The 12,884-nt window shown below is 42.3% G+C and overlaps 1 protein-coding gene across 1 annotated transcript in view; it reads right to left on the bottom strand.

The window, feature by feature from the left end:
• TBC1D20 (TBC1 domain family member 20) overlaps nt 1-12,884 on the bottom strand; it is a 28,869-nt gene that overhangs the window by 9,610 nt on the left and 6,375 nt on the right. Inside the window, exons 2-3 of the mRNA XM_006756720.2 lie at nt 11,895-12,080; nt 9,300-9,380 (exon numbers count right to left, since the gene is read on the bottom strand). Coding sequence (XP_006756783.1) covers nt 9,300-9,380; nt 11,895-12,080 — 267 coding nt within the window. The remainder of the gene's footprint in view (nt 1-9,299; nt 9,381-11,894; nt 12,081-12,884) is intronic.

The following is a 12,884-nucleotide window of genomic DNA, read 5'->3' as shown; positions in this document are numbered from 1 at the left end:
TACAAATTAAAATGACAATGAGGTATCACCTCATATCTGTCAGAATGGCTACCATTAACAAATTAACAAATGACAAGTGCTGGCGAAAATGTGGAGAACAGGGAACCCTAGTACACTGCTGGTGGGAATGCAGACTGATGCAGCCATTATGGAAAACAGTATGGAATTTTCTCAAAAAATTAAATATAGAACTGCCTTTTTACCCAGGGATCCCACTTCTAGGCATATATCCTAAGAAACCTTAAGTGCCAATCAGATAGAATGTATGCAACCCTATGTTCATAGCAGCACAATTAATAATAACTAAGATCTGGAAACAGCTCAAGTACCCATTAGTAGATGAGTGGATACAAAAGCTGTGGTACATTTACACCATGGAATACTATGCAGCAGTAAAAAAGGATCTCTTGAGACAGCATGAAGGGACCTGGAGAGTATGATGCTAAGTGAAATAAGTCAGTCAGAGAAAGACAAGTATCACATGACCTCACTCCTATGTGGAATCTAATTAACAAAATAAACTGATTAATGGAATGGATCCAGAGACATGGGAGCATGGAACAGAGTGGGAATCTCAGAGGCGGGGGAGGGTAGGTGGGTGGGCAGTAATCAACCAAAGACCTTGTATTCATATATGCATAAACCACGGACACAGACAATTGGGTGCTGAAGGCCTGGGGTGGGGGTGGGGAATTGGAGGCTGGAGGGGGTCAATGGGAGAAAAAAGGGGACATATGTAATACCTTCAACAATAATTATTTTTTTAAAAAAAATAACTTATATGTGTGTATATGGAGAAAGAGAGAAAGCAAATATAATAAGATACTAACATATAAGAAAATTGGGTAAAGGTATGTGGGAAATTATCCTATTTTTGTAACTTTCTGTAGGTATGAAATCATATAAAAATAAAAAAAGACTAAATTGCATGTTCCCTACTAAAGCAAACTAAATATAGGAAATATTGATCTCCTTGCTCCAAAGATATGGCTGGAAAAAGGGAGCCTTCTTGGGAGCTCTTTCTGAGCATGCAGCTGGTTCTGGCAGTGGTCAGTGTGGTTCCTTAGCTCACCTGACTTTTAGTATAAAAAGACCAAATCTTGACCTTGTGAACTGGTTTAGAAGAATGGCACACAGCACAGTTTTCCTACACCATTAGCTTTTTCAGTTAAAAAGATGCTGTGAGAGAAAACAGTTAATGTAAGGGCCCAGACTAAACTGAATGGAAGGTTTAAGGCGAAACCAAACCTCATCTCTTGCCTATATTTACCCCACCCCTTTTCAAAAGGGAATATTGTAAAAGATAACCAAAGAAGAAAACGAAGTAAATCAAGTACTATGACTAGGTTCAGTCATAAAAGTAATAATAGAAAACATTAAACCCCATTTGAATTTTCAGTAGAAGAATACTCAGCTAAGCTAAGAAGAACATGAATGCAAAAGGAATATGAAACCACACGGAAAGTTGAGCCTACAGAAAGAATACCACAGGCTGATGTTACATAAATAGAAGAGGATAAAGGGTTCTTAGGGAGAAAATATGGGCAGCATCTGTACTAGGTGGTCTCATCCAAAGCAGCAGATCGGGAGACCCTGACTGCCCCACCCAACCTGTGTATCAGCCCCAGCCTCTTTCAGCAGCTCTTCCTCACAAGCTACTCATCTCAGCCTGGGCTGCAGACGTTCCTAAAACCTCTCAAAGGCCCACAAGCCTCCATTAAGCAGCCATGGTCTCGGTATGCCTGGTCCCTTTTGCTAAGTGGGCTCTGGCTCTAGTGGCAGCTGGCATCAGTTTGCAGCATCTCCTAGGTACCTCCAAGTCCAGCATCACAGGTCACTTTGTAGCTACTACCAGGTAGCCCTGAACTGAGCACAGGCAGTGACGGACTTCAGCTTGTGCCAGAGCTCCTCCTAAGAGGCCCCAGAACCAACACACCCAGTGGCCAGTGGCCAGCTTCAGACCACATAAGAGCACCACCCAATTAGCTCCACAAATGACACACCCAAAGATAGACTTGGCAGGCACCAGAGCCACACTGAACTGCATCCTGCTCTGTGGGGTGAGCCCCTGCACAATGGCTCATCTGCTACACTCACAGACAGTCCTCATAGTCAGTCAGCCTGAGGATCAATCCCACCCACTGATGTGCTAACAGTAGTCAAGGGTCAACTACCACAGAGGGACACACTCAGCTGACAAAAGGGACACCACTGGAGCACCTGGCTCAGGTGACCAGGGAGTGTGAACCTTGGGCCCCATGGGGCACTACTATATAAGGCCACTCACTCTCCAAAACTGGGAGATACAGCAAATCTTCCTAATACACAGAAATGAACATAGAGAGGCAGCCAAAATGAAGAAACAAAGAAACATATCCTAAATAAAAGAACAGGACAAAACTCCAGGAAAAAAACTTAAAAAATGAAGGCAAACAATTTACTAGATACAGATTTCAAAACACTGGTTATAAGGATGCTCAATGACTTAGGTAAACAATAGATAAACTCAGTGAGAACTTCACAAAGAGATAAAAACCATAAAAAAGGAACAGTCAAAAGTGAAGAATTAGATGGAATCAACAGCAGACTAGATGAAGCAGAGTATAAAATCAGCGATTTGGAAAACAAGTAGAAAACACCCAATCAGAACAGAAAAAAAAATTTTTTTTAAATGGTGATAGTTCAACCATAACAACATTCATACCATAGTGGTACCAGAAGGAGAAGAGAGAGAACAAAGAATTGAGAACCTATTTGGAAAAATGACAAAAAACTTCCCTAACCTGGTGAAGGAAATAGACATGCAAGTCCAAAAAGTACGAAGAGTCCCAAACAAGATGAACCCAAAGAGGTTCACACCAAAACAGATCATAATTAAAATGCCAAAGATTAAAGACAGAGAATCTTAAAAGTAGCAAGAAAGCCTTAGCAGATATGGCTCAGTGGATATGGCATTGGCCTGCAGACGGAAGGGTCTCAGGTTCGGTTCCAGTCAAGGGCAGGTAGCTTGGTTGCAAACTCAATCCCAACCAATTGATGCATCTCTCTCACATTGATGTTTCTCTCTCTGTCTTTCCCTTTTCCTTCCACTCTCTTTAAAAATCAATATCCTCAGGTGAGGATTAACAACAACAACAACAACAACAACAAAAAACACTAACTGAGCTACCTCTGGCCAGGTAGCTCAGTTGGTTAGAGCATTGTCTCGATACACCAAGGTTGCAGGTTCGATCCCTGGTCAGGGCACATTCATGAAGCAACCTATGGATGCATAAATAAGTGGACAAATCAATGTTGCTCTCTCTTTCCCCCTTCCTCTCTCTCTAAAAGCAATACATATTTTTTAAAAAAAGATATGCTAAGTGTCTCGTCATCCCGTTGGCTGTTCAACCAATAAAAGCATAATATGCTACCCCCCCCCCCCCCATTCTTAATTTAAAAAAATTAAGAATAAATAAAAATCAATCAATAAAAATTTAAAAAGTAGCAAGAGAAAAGCAGTTAGTTACATATAAGTGAGCTCTCAGAAGACTGTCAGCTGATTTCTCAACAAAAAATTTCCATGCTAGAAAGTATTGGCATGAAATATTCAAAGTGATGAAAAGCAAGGACCAAGATTTCTCTACTGCACAGGCTATCATTTAGAACTAAAGAAATAAACAGCTTCCCAGAAAAGAAAAAGATAAAGCTGGTCATCACCACCAAAGCAGTATTATAAGAAACTAGAGGCCTGATGCCCGAAATTCACACAATAGTAGGCCTTTGCAGCCCCAGCTACCTCGGCCGGCCCTTGGAGCCCCAGTTTCATCCAGAAAGTCGTCTAGATGGTCATTTTGCTGTTCAGCTGTTCAGTCGATTTGCATATTAAGCTTTTATTATTATAGATTATTATAGATGTTAAAGGAACTTCTTTTTTAAAAATATATTTTATTGATTTTTTACAGAGAGGAAGGGAGAGAGATAGAGAGTTAGAAACATCGATGAGAGAGAAACATCGATCAGCTGCCTCCTGCGCATCTCCTACTGGGGATGTGCCTGCAAACCAGGTACATGCCCTTGACCGGAATTGAACCTGGGACCTTTCAGTCCACAGGCCGATGCTCTATCCACTGAGCCAAACCGGTTTCGGTGGAACTTCTTTAAGAGGGAGAAAAAGAGACCAAAAGTATGAATAATAAAATAGCAATAACTATATACCCATCATTTATCAAAACTATATACTTATGTCATTTGGAACATTTAATCCATTTACATTTAATTTAATGTAAATGGATTAAATGCTCTAATCAAATGACATGGTGGCTGAATGGAGAAGAAAAAAAGATCCATACATATGCTACCAACAAAAACCCACTTTAGAGCAAAAGACACAGAACCCAGCCAGTGTGGCTCAGTTGGTTGAGCGTCATCCCATGCACCAGGAAGTTGCTGGTTTGATTCCCAGGCAGGGTACATGTCCAGAGTTGCGGGCTTGATCTCCAGTAGGAGGCATGCAGGAGGTAGTTGATGTTTCTCTCTCATCAATGTTTCTCTCTCTCTCTCTCTCCCCCCCCTTCTTCTCTTTATTGTATTTTTTTAAAAAGACACATGGGGGGGTTTGAAGGGGTCAGTGGGGGGAAAAGGGGGACATATGTAATACTTCCAAGAATAAAGAATTATTAACAAAAGAAATTTTTAAAAAAGACACACAGAGACTGAAAGTAAAGGGATGGAAAAGATACTTCATGCAAATGGAAATAAAAAACAGCTGGGGGGAGCAATAGTTCTATCAGACAAAACAGACTTTAAAACAAAGGCTATAAACAAGCGACAAGGAAGGGCATTTCATATATAAAAGCCAAGATATGGAAGCAACCTAAATGTCCATAGCAATTGGATAAAGAAAATATGGGGTATATATACAATGGAATATTACTTGGCCATAAAAAAAGAATGTGAAATCTTACCATTTGCAAGAACATGGATCATGCTGGGTATTATGCTTAGTGAAATGTCAGACAGAGAAATACAAATACCATATGATTTCACTTATATGTAGAATCCAAAGAAAAACAAAAACCAAAATTAAATGAACAATAAAAATAGACTCATAGAGAACAAACTGATGTTTACCAGATGGGAGGATTACCAGGGAGCTAGAGGAAAAAATGAAGGGATTAAGAAGAACAAATTGGTAGTTACAAAATAGTACAGGGATATAAAGTATAGCATAAGGAATATAGTCAGTTATATTGTAATAATTATGTATGGTGCCAGGTGAGTACTAGACTTATCAGGGAAATTACTTTGTAAGTTATATAAATGTCTAACTATGCTGTATACCTGAAACTATGAAACTAATATTAAATGTAAACTACAATTAAAAATTTTTTAAAAATAAATGTCACTGTAGATTTCTTTTTAAAAAGTTGATCTTCAACATAAAAACCTAAATTAAAGTTATTTTTTAAAAACACACAAATAAGCTCAGCTGGCATGGCTCAGTGGTTGAACATCAACCTATGAACCAGGAGGTCATGGTTTGATTTCCGGTCAGGGCACATGTCTGGGTTGCAGGCTCGATCCCCACTGTGGCAAGCTCCATATTTGAAATTGAGACTATACAAACACCCCCCCCCCCCCCCCACACACACACACAAAAAGAATCAAAGTAACAGGATAGGGAAATGGGGATTGGACTATGGGCATATGTTTTCATTAAAACCAAGTTGGATATATACAAATACTGAATCATCATGTTGTACACCTGAAACTAATGTATTGTTATATGCCAATTATCTATCTATAATAATAAAAGCTAATATGCATATCGGCCGAATGACCAAACAGCAGAACAACCATCCGATGACCTTCCGAAGACCACGCTATGACACACACTGGCACCAGGCCAGCCAAGGCGGGCACGATGCGATTGATCAGGAGGGCCCTGCCATCGCCCCATGGTCACCCCAAAGAGGGAGGCCCAGGCCACAGGGGCAATCGGGGGGCGGGGGGGCTCTGCGATCACCTTGCAGAGGGAGGCCCAGGTCACCCTCTGCGCAGCAATCGATTGCAGAGCCCTGGCCAGGTGGGCAGGGCCTCCCTCTGCGGAGCAATCTATCTGGGGGCCCTGCAATCGATTGCCCCACAGAGGGAGGCACAGGCCAGCCAAGTGATTGCACCGATTGCACTGCATGCCTGTCGCCCACAGAGGGAGGCAAAGGTGGCGGGGGAGCAGCGCAGCACAGATGGCAAGCAGCTGCAGCGGTGGGGGCCGGGCCAGCTGCTGGCAGCTGGCAGCCGGGGGAAGGAAAGCCCCAATAGGCCCGGATCGCTAGCCAGGCCTAGGGACCCTACCCAAGGGGTCCCGGATTGTGAGAGCGCGCAGGCTGGTCTGAGGGACCTCCCTACCCCCCGCCATGCACAAATTTTGTGCCCTGGGGCCTCTAGTACCTCAATAAAAATAAATAAGTAAATAAATAAAATAAACATTAAAAACCAAGTTGGCAGGCCACTGGCTACAGGAGAAAAGAAGCCCTCCAGGGAGCAAAGATGTAAGCAGGAAAGAGAGCTTTCTTTAACACAAAATCCAAGCCAAAGCATGGTTTCAGAAGAGTGAAGCAATGGGTTTAGCAGTGATTTTCAATCTTTTTTATCTCATGGCACACATAAACTAATTATTAAAATTCTGCTAAAGGCATCACTAAAATATTTTGCATTTTTTGCTGACCTGAAACCCACCCCCCCATAAAAATAGGTATAATTTTGACTTATTCACACCAGATGGTTTTTGTTGTATCAGCTGTTGTCATTTTAAAATTTGACATGCTAAGAAAAAAAGAGATCAGTGGTCCTGACTAAATAGTCAGTTATTGCATGTTAAAAAATAATCCTCCTCCCCTGCCATGGACATGGGCTTTATTTGTGGGCTATTGGGGAAGAGAGGGAGGCACTAGGGCTGGTGGATTTATAGGGGAAGGGGCTTTTCAACTTGCTTTTTAATTAGTGCATGTTGGCTGGAGGTTGAGTGAGAACAGCTGTAGAAGTGAGAGGAGAGGAAAAGGGAAGGTCATGGAATGGACACTTTCCTTAGGGAAGGAAGCCTGAACCCGGATATGGAGACTGGGGGTGGGGAAGGAAGGCACCCTTTATATACTGAGACTCAACCAAGGCCACTGCTCGATGCCAGCTTCCCCTACGCCCCTGCCCTATCCCAGCTCCGGTCCCAGATGCCTGCCCTGCTAGCTCCCTCAACTTCTTATGGAGAGGAGGGTATGAAGATATGGGGAATGGTGGCACCCTTTCTGCCTCTGGGTCCCTTGCCTAAGAGAATTGCTCATTCAGCCTGCCCTGAAGTTCCAGCCAGAGTCAGGAGGTCAGGAAGCCAAGGCGCGGGCAGAGGAATTGTGCCCTTCACCACCCCTCCTGACACTGTTCCTCCCTGGCCCTGCACATGAGGTTGCAACACTTGGCTCGATTCTTGTATATCTCGTCTCTGATCCTGTCCCACAGTCTGGCCTTTCTGCCAGCTGAGCAGACTGCTGCAGTCCCAGGTGTGAGTCCTTACATGGAAGACATCCCTGACATGTGCTCAGAGGACTGGGAAGGGCACTCAATGTAGGACACGGTCCCCACCTGCTTGGCAAGCACCGTGCCCTGCTCATGTGTAACAGAGATAAGCCACTGACTGGACAGCTTCCTCAGTGTGGTCAGGTCAGTCCACACGTCCAGTTTACAGCCAACCAGCACAACCTTGGCACTGGGCAAAATTCCCGAGTCTCCTTGTCACTTCTTGAGGACACTGTCCAGTGTTTCTGGTTGGCTGTGGAAGCAGATGAGCACCGTGTCTGAATCAAGAGAAGCCAGCGCCAGATAATATCACAGTAAGAGGAACCTGAAGTATCCCACAAGTTGATCTCAATGTGTACCTGTCTATCTCAAAACTCACAGTGTAGTTCTCAAACACGGTGGGGACATAACTCCCAGGGTAGGTGTCCTTGGCAAACACCCGAAGGAGCACCATCTTGCCACACTCCCCAAATCCCCCAACATGATGGTGCAGCAGCAGGTCTGCCCCAACATGGTCCAGAACCATACCCGGCACAGCTCCACCTCCCAGGCCTCACTGCAGACACCGGCATCTCCACATCTCTAGGCCCATGCTAAGCCTCCACCCAGACTACTGCGCCCCCTGCTGCATCCTCAACCCCTTAAAATTTCTCAGGACACACTGATTTGCCATGGCAACTGATTTTCTGTTAGCAATTCTCCTCTCTTCATGGACCTAAAGGTGCAGTTGCAAAGAAGAAAAATAGATCACAAGCATGTGGTTGGTTGCCCAATTGCCTTCATTGTGAAAATGGAGACAATGGTCATTCTTCTCATTCTTCCTGGAATGGGGAGGCAATTTTAGGAATAAACTCTTTTAACATGCAGAGAATGGCCTCCCTTCTAGTCCAAGGACCTCAATACACATATATGCAAGATATCACTATTTATAAATCTAATCAAAGAAGATGTTAAAAGTTCTTGTTAGTCTGGCCAACGTGGCTCAGCAGTTGAACATCGACCTATGAACCAGGTCACGGTTCGATTCCTGGTCAGGGCACATGCCCGAGTTGCAGGCTCGATCCCTAGTGGGGGGTGTGCAAGAGACAGCCAATCAATGATTCTCTCTCATCATTGATGTTTCTATCTCTCTCTGCCTCCTCTCCCTTCCTCTCTGAAATCAATAAGAATTTGAAAAAAAAAAAAAGTTCTTGTTAATGCCCACTTTTAAACCAACCTGCTCTTTAAAGCCAGACTGATGGCTCTAGCAATCTCTATGAAGCCTCTTCTGTAGCTCTGAAAGCGGGGAAGAAACTTCTCTCATTTACCACTTCTAGGCCAAGAGAAATTATTTTGGCTCAGGCTTTCAGTGGGGGTCTGAGTGTGATGGAGTAAATTAACCCCTTCCCCGGCAGAAACGTGTATACTCGTTTTCACAAAATGTTCTTTTTCAGTCGTCGACGAGTATACTAAAAAAATATGGTAAAAAAATATGGTTTATAGGAAGACGAGTTACAAACTGTTTTCATAACCAGCATCAAAAATACTATATAGAACCAAAATAAAAAAATTAGTCTGAAAAAGAAACGTTTTTAACAAAAAAATTGTTGGGGAAGGGGTTAAAGAGTGACTCAGCAGAATGGGACTAGATATTAGGTCACACTGTGTGCTGGGATGGAAACTCCCTGGGACTGGCAAGCATCACACAAGAAAGTAAGTGCAACTGGGACAGAAACCTCCATATAACAGGACAGAGGGAGAGAGCTTCTCACCAGGAGGAAACCGCCGTAGGGACCGCCTGACATCCAGCAGCACTTGTTGGTAGTCCTTGCTCATCTGTCGTAGGTTTTTCCCTATTGGAGGAAAAGGAATATGTGATTGTAGGAATGTCTGAGAAGCCAGATCAGGAACAAAATATTGTGGTATTACACCAAAGGCCAGGAGGACGTACTCCTGCATTTTCCTGAAAAGAACATGACTCAAAATACAATTGGAGATAAATCCTAAGTTTAGTTCCAAACATGCAGTCTTGTGACCTAAGAGGAAGGACCTCATTGTCCGGGAGGTAACAGAGTTAGGTGGAAAAGCTGCAGAGAAGTCAGGAGGCCAGGGCCGCCTGTGGCATCGCTGGGGAACTGCTCTGATTTCAAAGTCCACATCTATAAAAACGGCATTGTTCCTTCGATAACATACTTCTCAGGTTACTGTAAGGATCAAATCAGATCATAAATGTGGAAACCATAGACCACTGAAAAAACTCTAACATCTGCAAAGTCTGGGAAGCACTGAGCTGTTCAGAAAGGAATATTAAGATAAACTCCTATAAAGGAGAACCTAACTTCCCTTGACCCAGAAATTCTAAAGCTAACACACTGCAAATAGGACACTGTATTTCTGTCCAGGTGATAAGCCCAATACAGTGTGAATGTAAGAAGGCGGTCTCTAGCTGTTATATATATAACAAGTGCACATTTCCCTCAACCCAAACAGAGTGTTGTGTAGCAAGTCTACATTTCCTTCACAAACCGAAATCAAAAGCTAACAGAGGAGCCTGTGCAAAACTTCCCCACACAAACTTCATCTTACAAAGATCGGGGAAATCTGGAATCTGATAGAAGAACACCATCTCAGGATGCAGAGTGTGAACATGGTAATGCCTTTCTCTTCCAACAAAAGGCTTACTGCTCTGAGGCAGCCAGTTTCTAAGATTAAACAAGTGGCAACTTAACACCTACTCGGCTGCACTATGACACTGTGAACTTTTACTGGCGGAGGCTGTTTTAATTATCTCCAGTATCTGGCACACAACAGGAGCACAACTAATATCTGCCAAATGAGTTAAAGAATCCCCAAGAGCCGGACTTTTGCCATACATTGCAATAAAGCAATAAATGTTTGTTGAGTGAATGACAAAATGGGTTCATTGTTCTGTAGTACTTTTATCAGTATTCTACACTATATTCCAAGGAACTCCTTTTACCACACAGGCCTTGCAGATTAGTTAAAGTTACAGCTTTTCACAGAACTACAGAATTTTAGAATCCAAAATGAGCATGATATTTCCCAATAAAACTTCTTTTGTGTTTTTTTTTAAATGTATTTCTATTGATTTCAGAGAGGAAGGGAGAGTGAGAGATAGAAACTTTAATGATGAGAGAGAATCACTGAACGGCTGTCTCCTACATACCCCCTACTGGGGATTGAGTCAGCAACCCGGGCATGTGCCCTTGACCGGAATCGAACCCGGGAGCCTTCACTCTGTAGGCTGACACTCTATCCACTGAGCCAAACCAGCTAGGGCTTTTGTGTTTTTTTAAAAAAAGATATTATTTCTCCCCATAGCCTGTTTCTCAAAAATGTAGTCCATGTACATCAGAATTAGGTGGAGTGCTTATTAAAATACAGATTCTAAGTAAATATGGACTGAAATATGCATTTTAAAAAAAATACGTTATTTTTTGTTGTTACTATTAATCCTCACCCGAGGAATTTTTCCATTGATTTTTAAGGAGAGTGGGAGAGAAAGGGCAAGACAGAGAGAAACATCAATGTGAGAAAAACACATCAATTGGTTGCTTTCTGCACAAGCCCCAACTAGGGCCCAGGCCGGGGAGGAGCCTATAACCAAGGTACATGCCCTTGATCGGAATCAAATCCGGGTCCCTTTGGTCCAGAGGCCAATGCTCTATCCACTGAACCAAACCAGCTAGGGATGTTTTAATCCAGTGGTTCTCAACCTTTTGGCCCTTTAAATACAGTTCCTCATGTTGTGACCAAACCATAAAATTATTTTCGTTGCTACTTCATAACTGTAATGTTGCTACTGTTATGAATCGTAGTGTAAATATCTGATATGCAGAGTGGTCTTAGGCGACCCCTATGAAAGGGTTGTTCGACCGCCAAAGGGGTGGCGACCTACAGTTGAGAACCGCTGTTTTAATTGATTTCAGAGAGAGAAAGGGGGAGGGAGAGAGGGATAGAAACATCAATGAAGAATCATTGATTGGCTGCTTCCTGCACGACCCCTACTGGGGATTGAGCCCACAACCTGGGCATGTGCCCTGACCAGGAATTGATCCTGATCTCCTGGTTCTTGGGTCAAAGCTCAACCACAGAACCAGAGGGGCTGGGTTGCAATATACGTTTTTAATAAACTTCTCTACCTAGCAATAAAAGCTCATTCCATTTTTGAATAAAATTCTACTTATTAGTTTGGCCTTATTTTCAGAGTCGGACCAATCATATTCTCAATGCTTTAGATTTACTCATCTACTCTTGGTTTGACATTTGCATAAAAATCAAAGATTCTGAAATTCTTTTTTCCTTGCCTCCTAAATAAGCTCCCCTCACAGTACTCCCCATCTTACCTGATATAGGAGGTGGGTCATTGATGTTGACATTGAGGAGCTTGGGCCACACTTTTCGTCTCATCTCATCAGTTAGGAGCCCTCCCTCGCTAATAGCCATGCGTCTAAGGGCAGCCACATCAGTGGGATCACTGTTCAGAGCCTGGTATATCTTTGCCACTTTCTTTTTCCTTTTGGCGTTAAAGACTGCAAAAACAAACAAACACAAACACACAGGGGTTGGAGGGGCATTAAGGCACATATTCAGCATGTGTACATTTTCTACTCAGGGCTCAATCTCCTTATCTGGTCTGAGGTACAAGTAGGTATATTTAAAGCCAACCTACAGATATTTAATTAGCACCTTATGTACAAAACACTAAGGAGGTATGCCATGTAAGTGATCAGCAAGAAATTGTAATTATAATAAATGCTCAGTAAATTCAGGCATATCTAACTGTTACTGTTAATGTTTTCCTAATAGAATGCCTGTTCTTTCTTAATATATATCTCTTAATATATTTACTGTTGTTTATAGAGGAAAAATATATATACATGCCACCAAAATTCAGTAATATATTTTAAAACAAAACCACAAAAATTCCTAGTTACTGATAAAATATCAAAATCACAGAAATATTTTCAAAATCAGAATGTCAAAGGGTATACTTGGGTCTCCAGTGTGGGTGGTAAGAGAGGCATGATACTACACACAAAACAACTGTTTTTTAAAAACCATATTAATTACTGTGATCGGGAAGTTATGTTTTAAGCACCTTACATCCTTATGTGATAGTTATTTGTACATAGGCATTTTACTGTGTTTAATTGTCTTTTTAGGAAATTCGTTGAGAATTTGTGGTTGATGTTTACCATATTATAATTATTCTATTTAAAGTAATGGAGTAATAGGCTTCTAGAGTTTTCAGGCAGAATGTCTAATTTTAAGAACAACAAAGACAACAAAAGTTAAACAAGACACCATAAAAGAGATGCCACCAAGAAGTGCAC

Source organism: Myotis davidii, unplaced genomic scaffold, assembly GCF_000327345.1.
Source record: "Myotis davidii unplaced genomic scaffold, ASM32734v1 scaffold354, whole genome shotgun sequence".
Classification (NCBI taxonomy): domain Eukaryota; kingdom Metazoa; phylum Chordata; class Mammalia; order Chiroptera; family Vespertilionidae; genus Myotis; species Myotis davidii.
The sequence above is the reverse complement of the archived record's forward strand: the minus strand, read 5'-3'. Positions and strand labels throughout refer to the sequence as shown.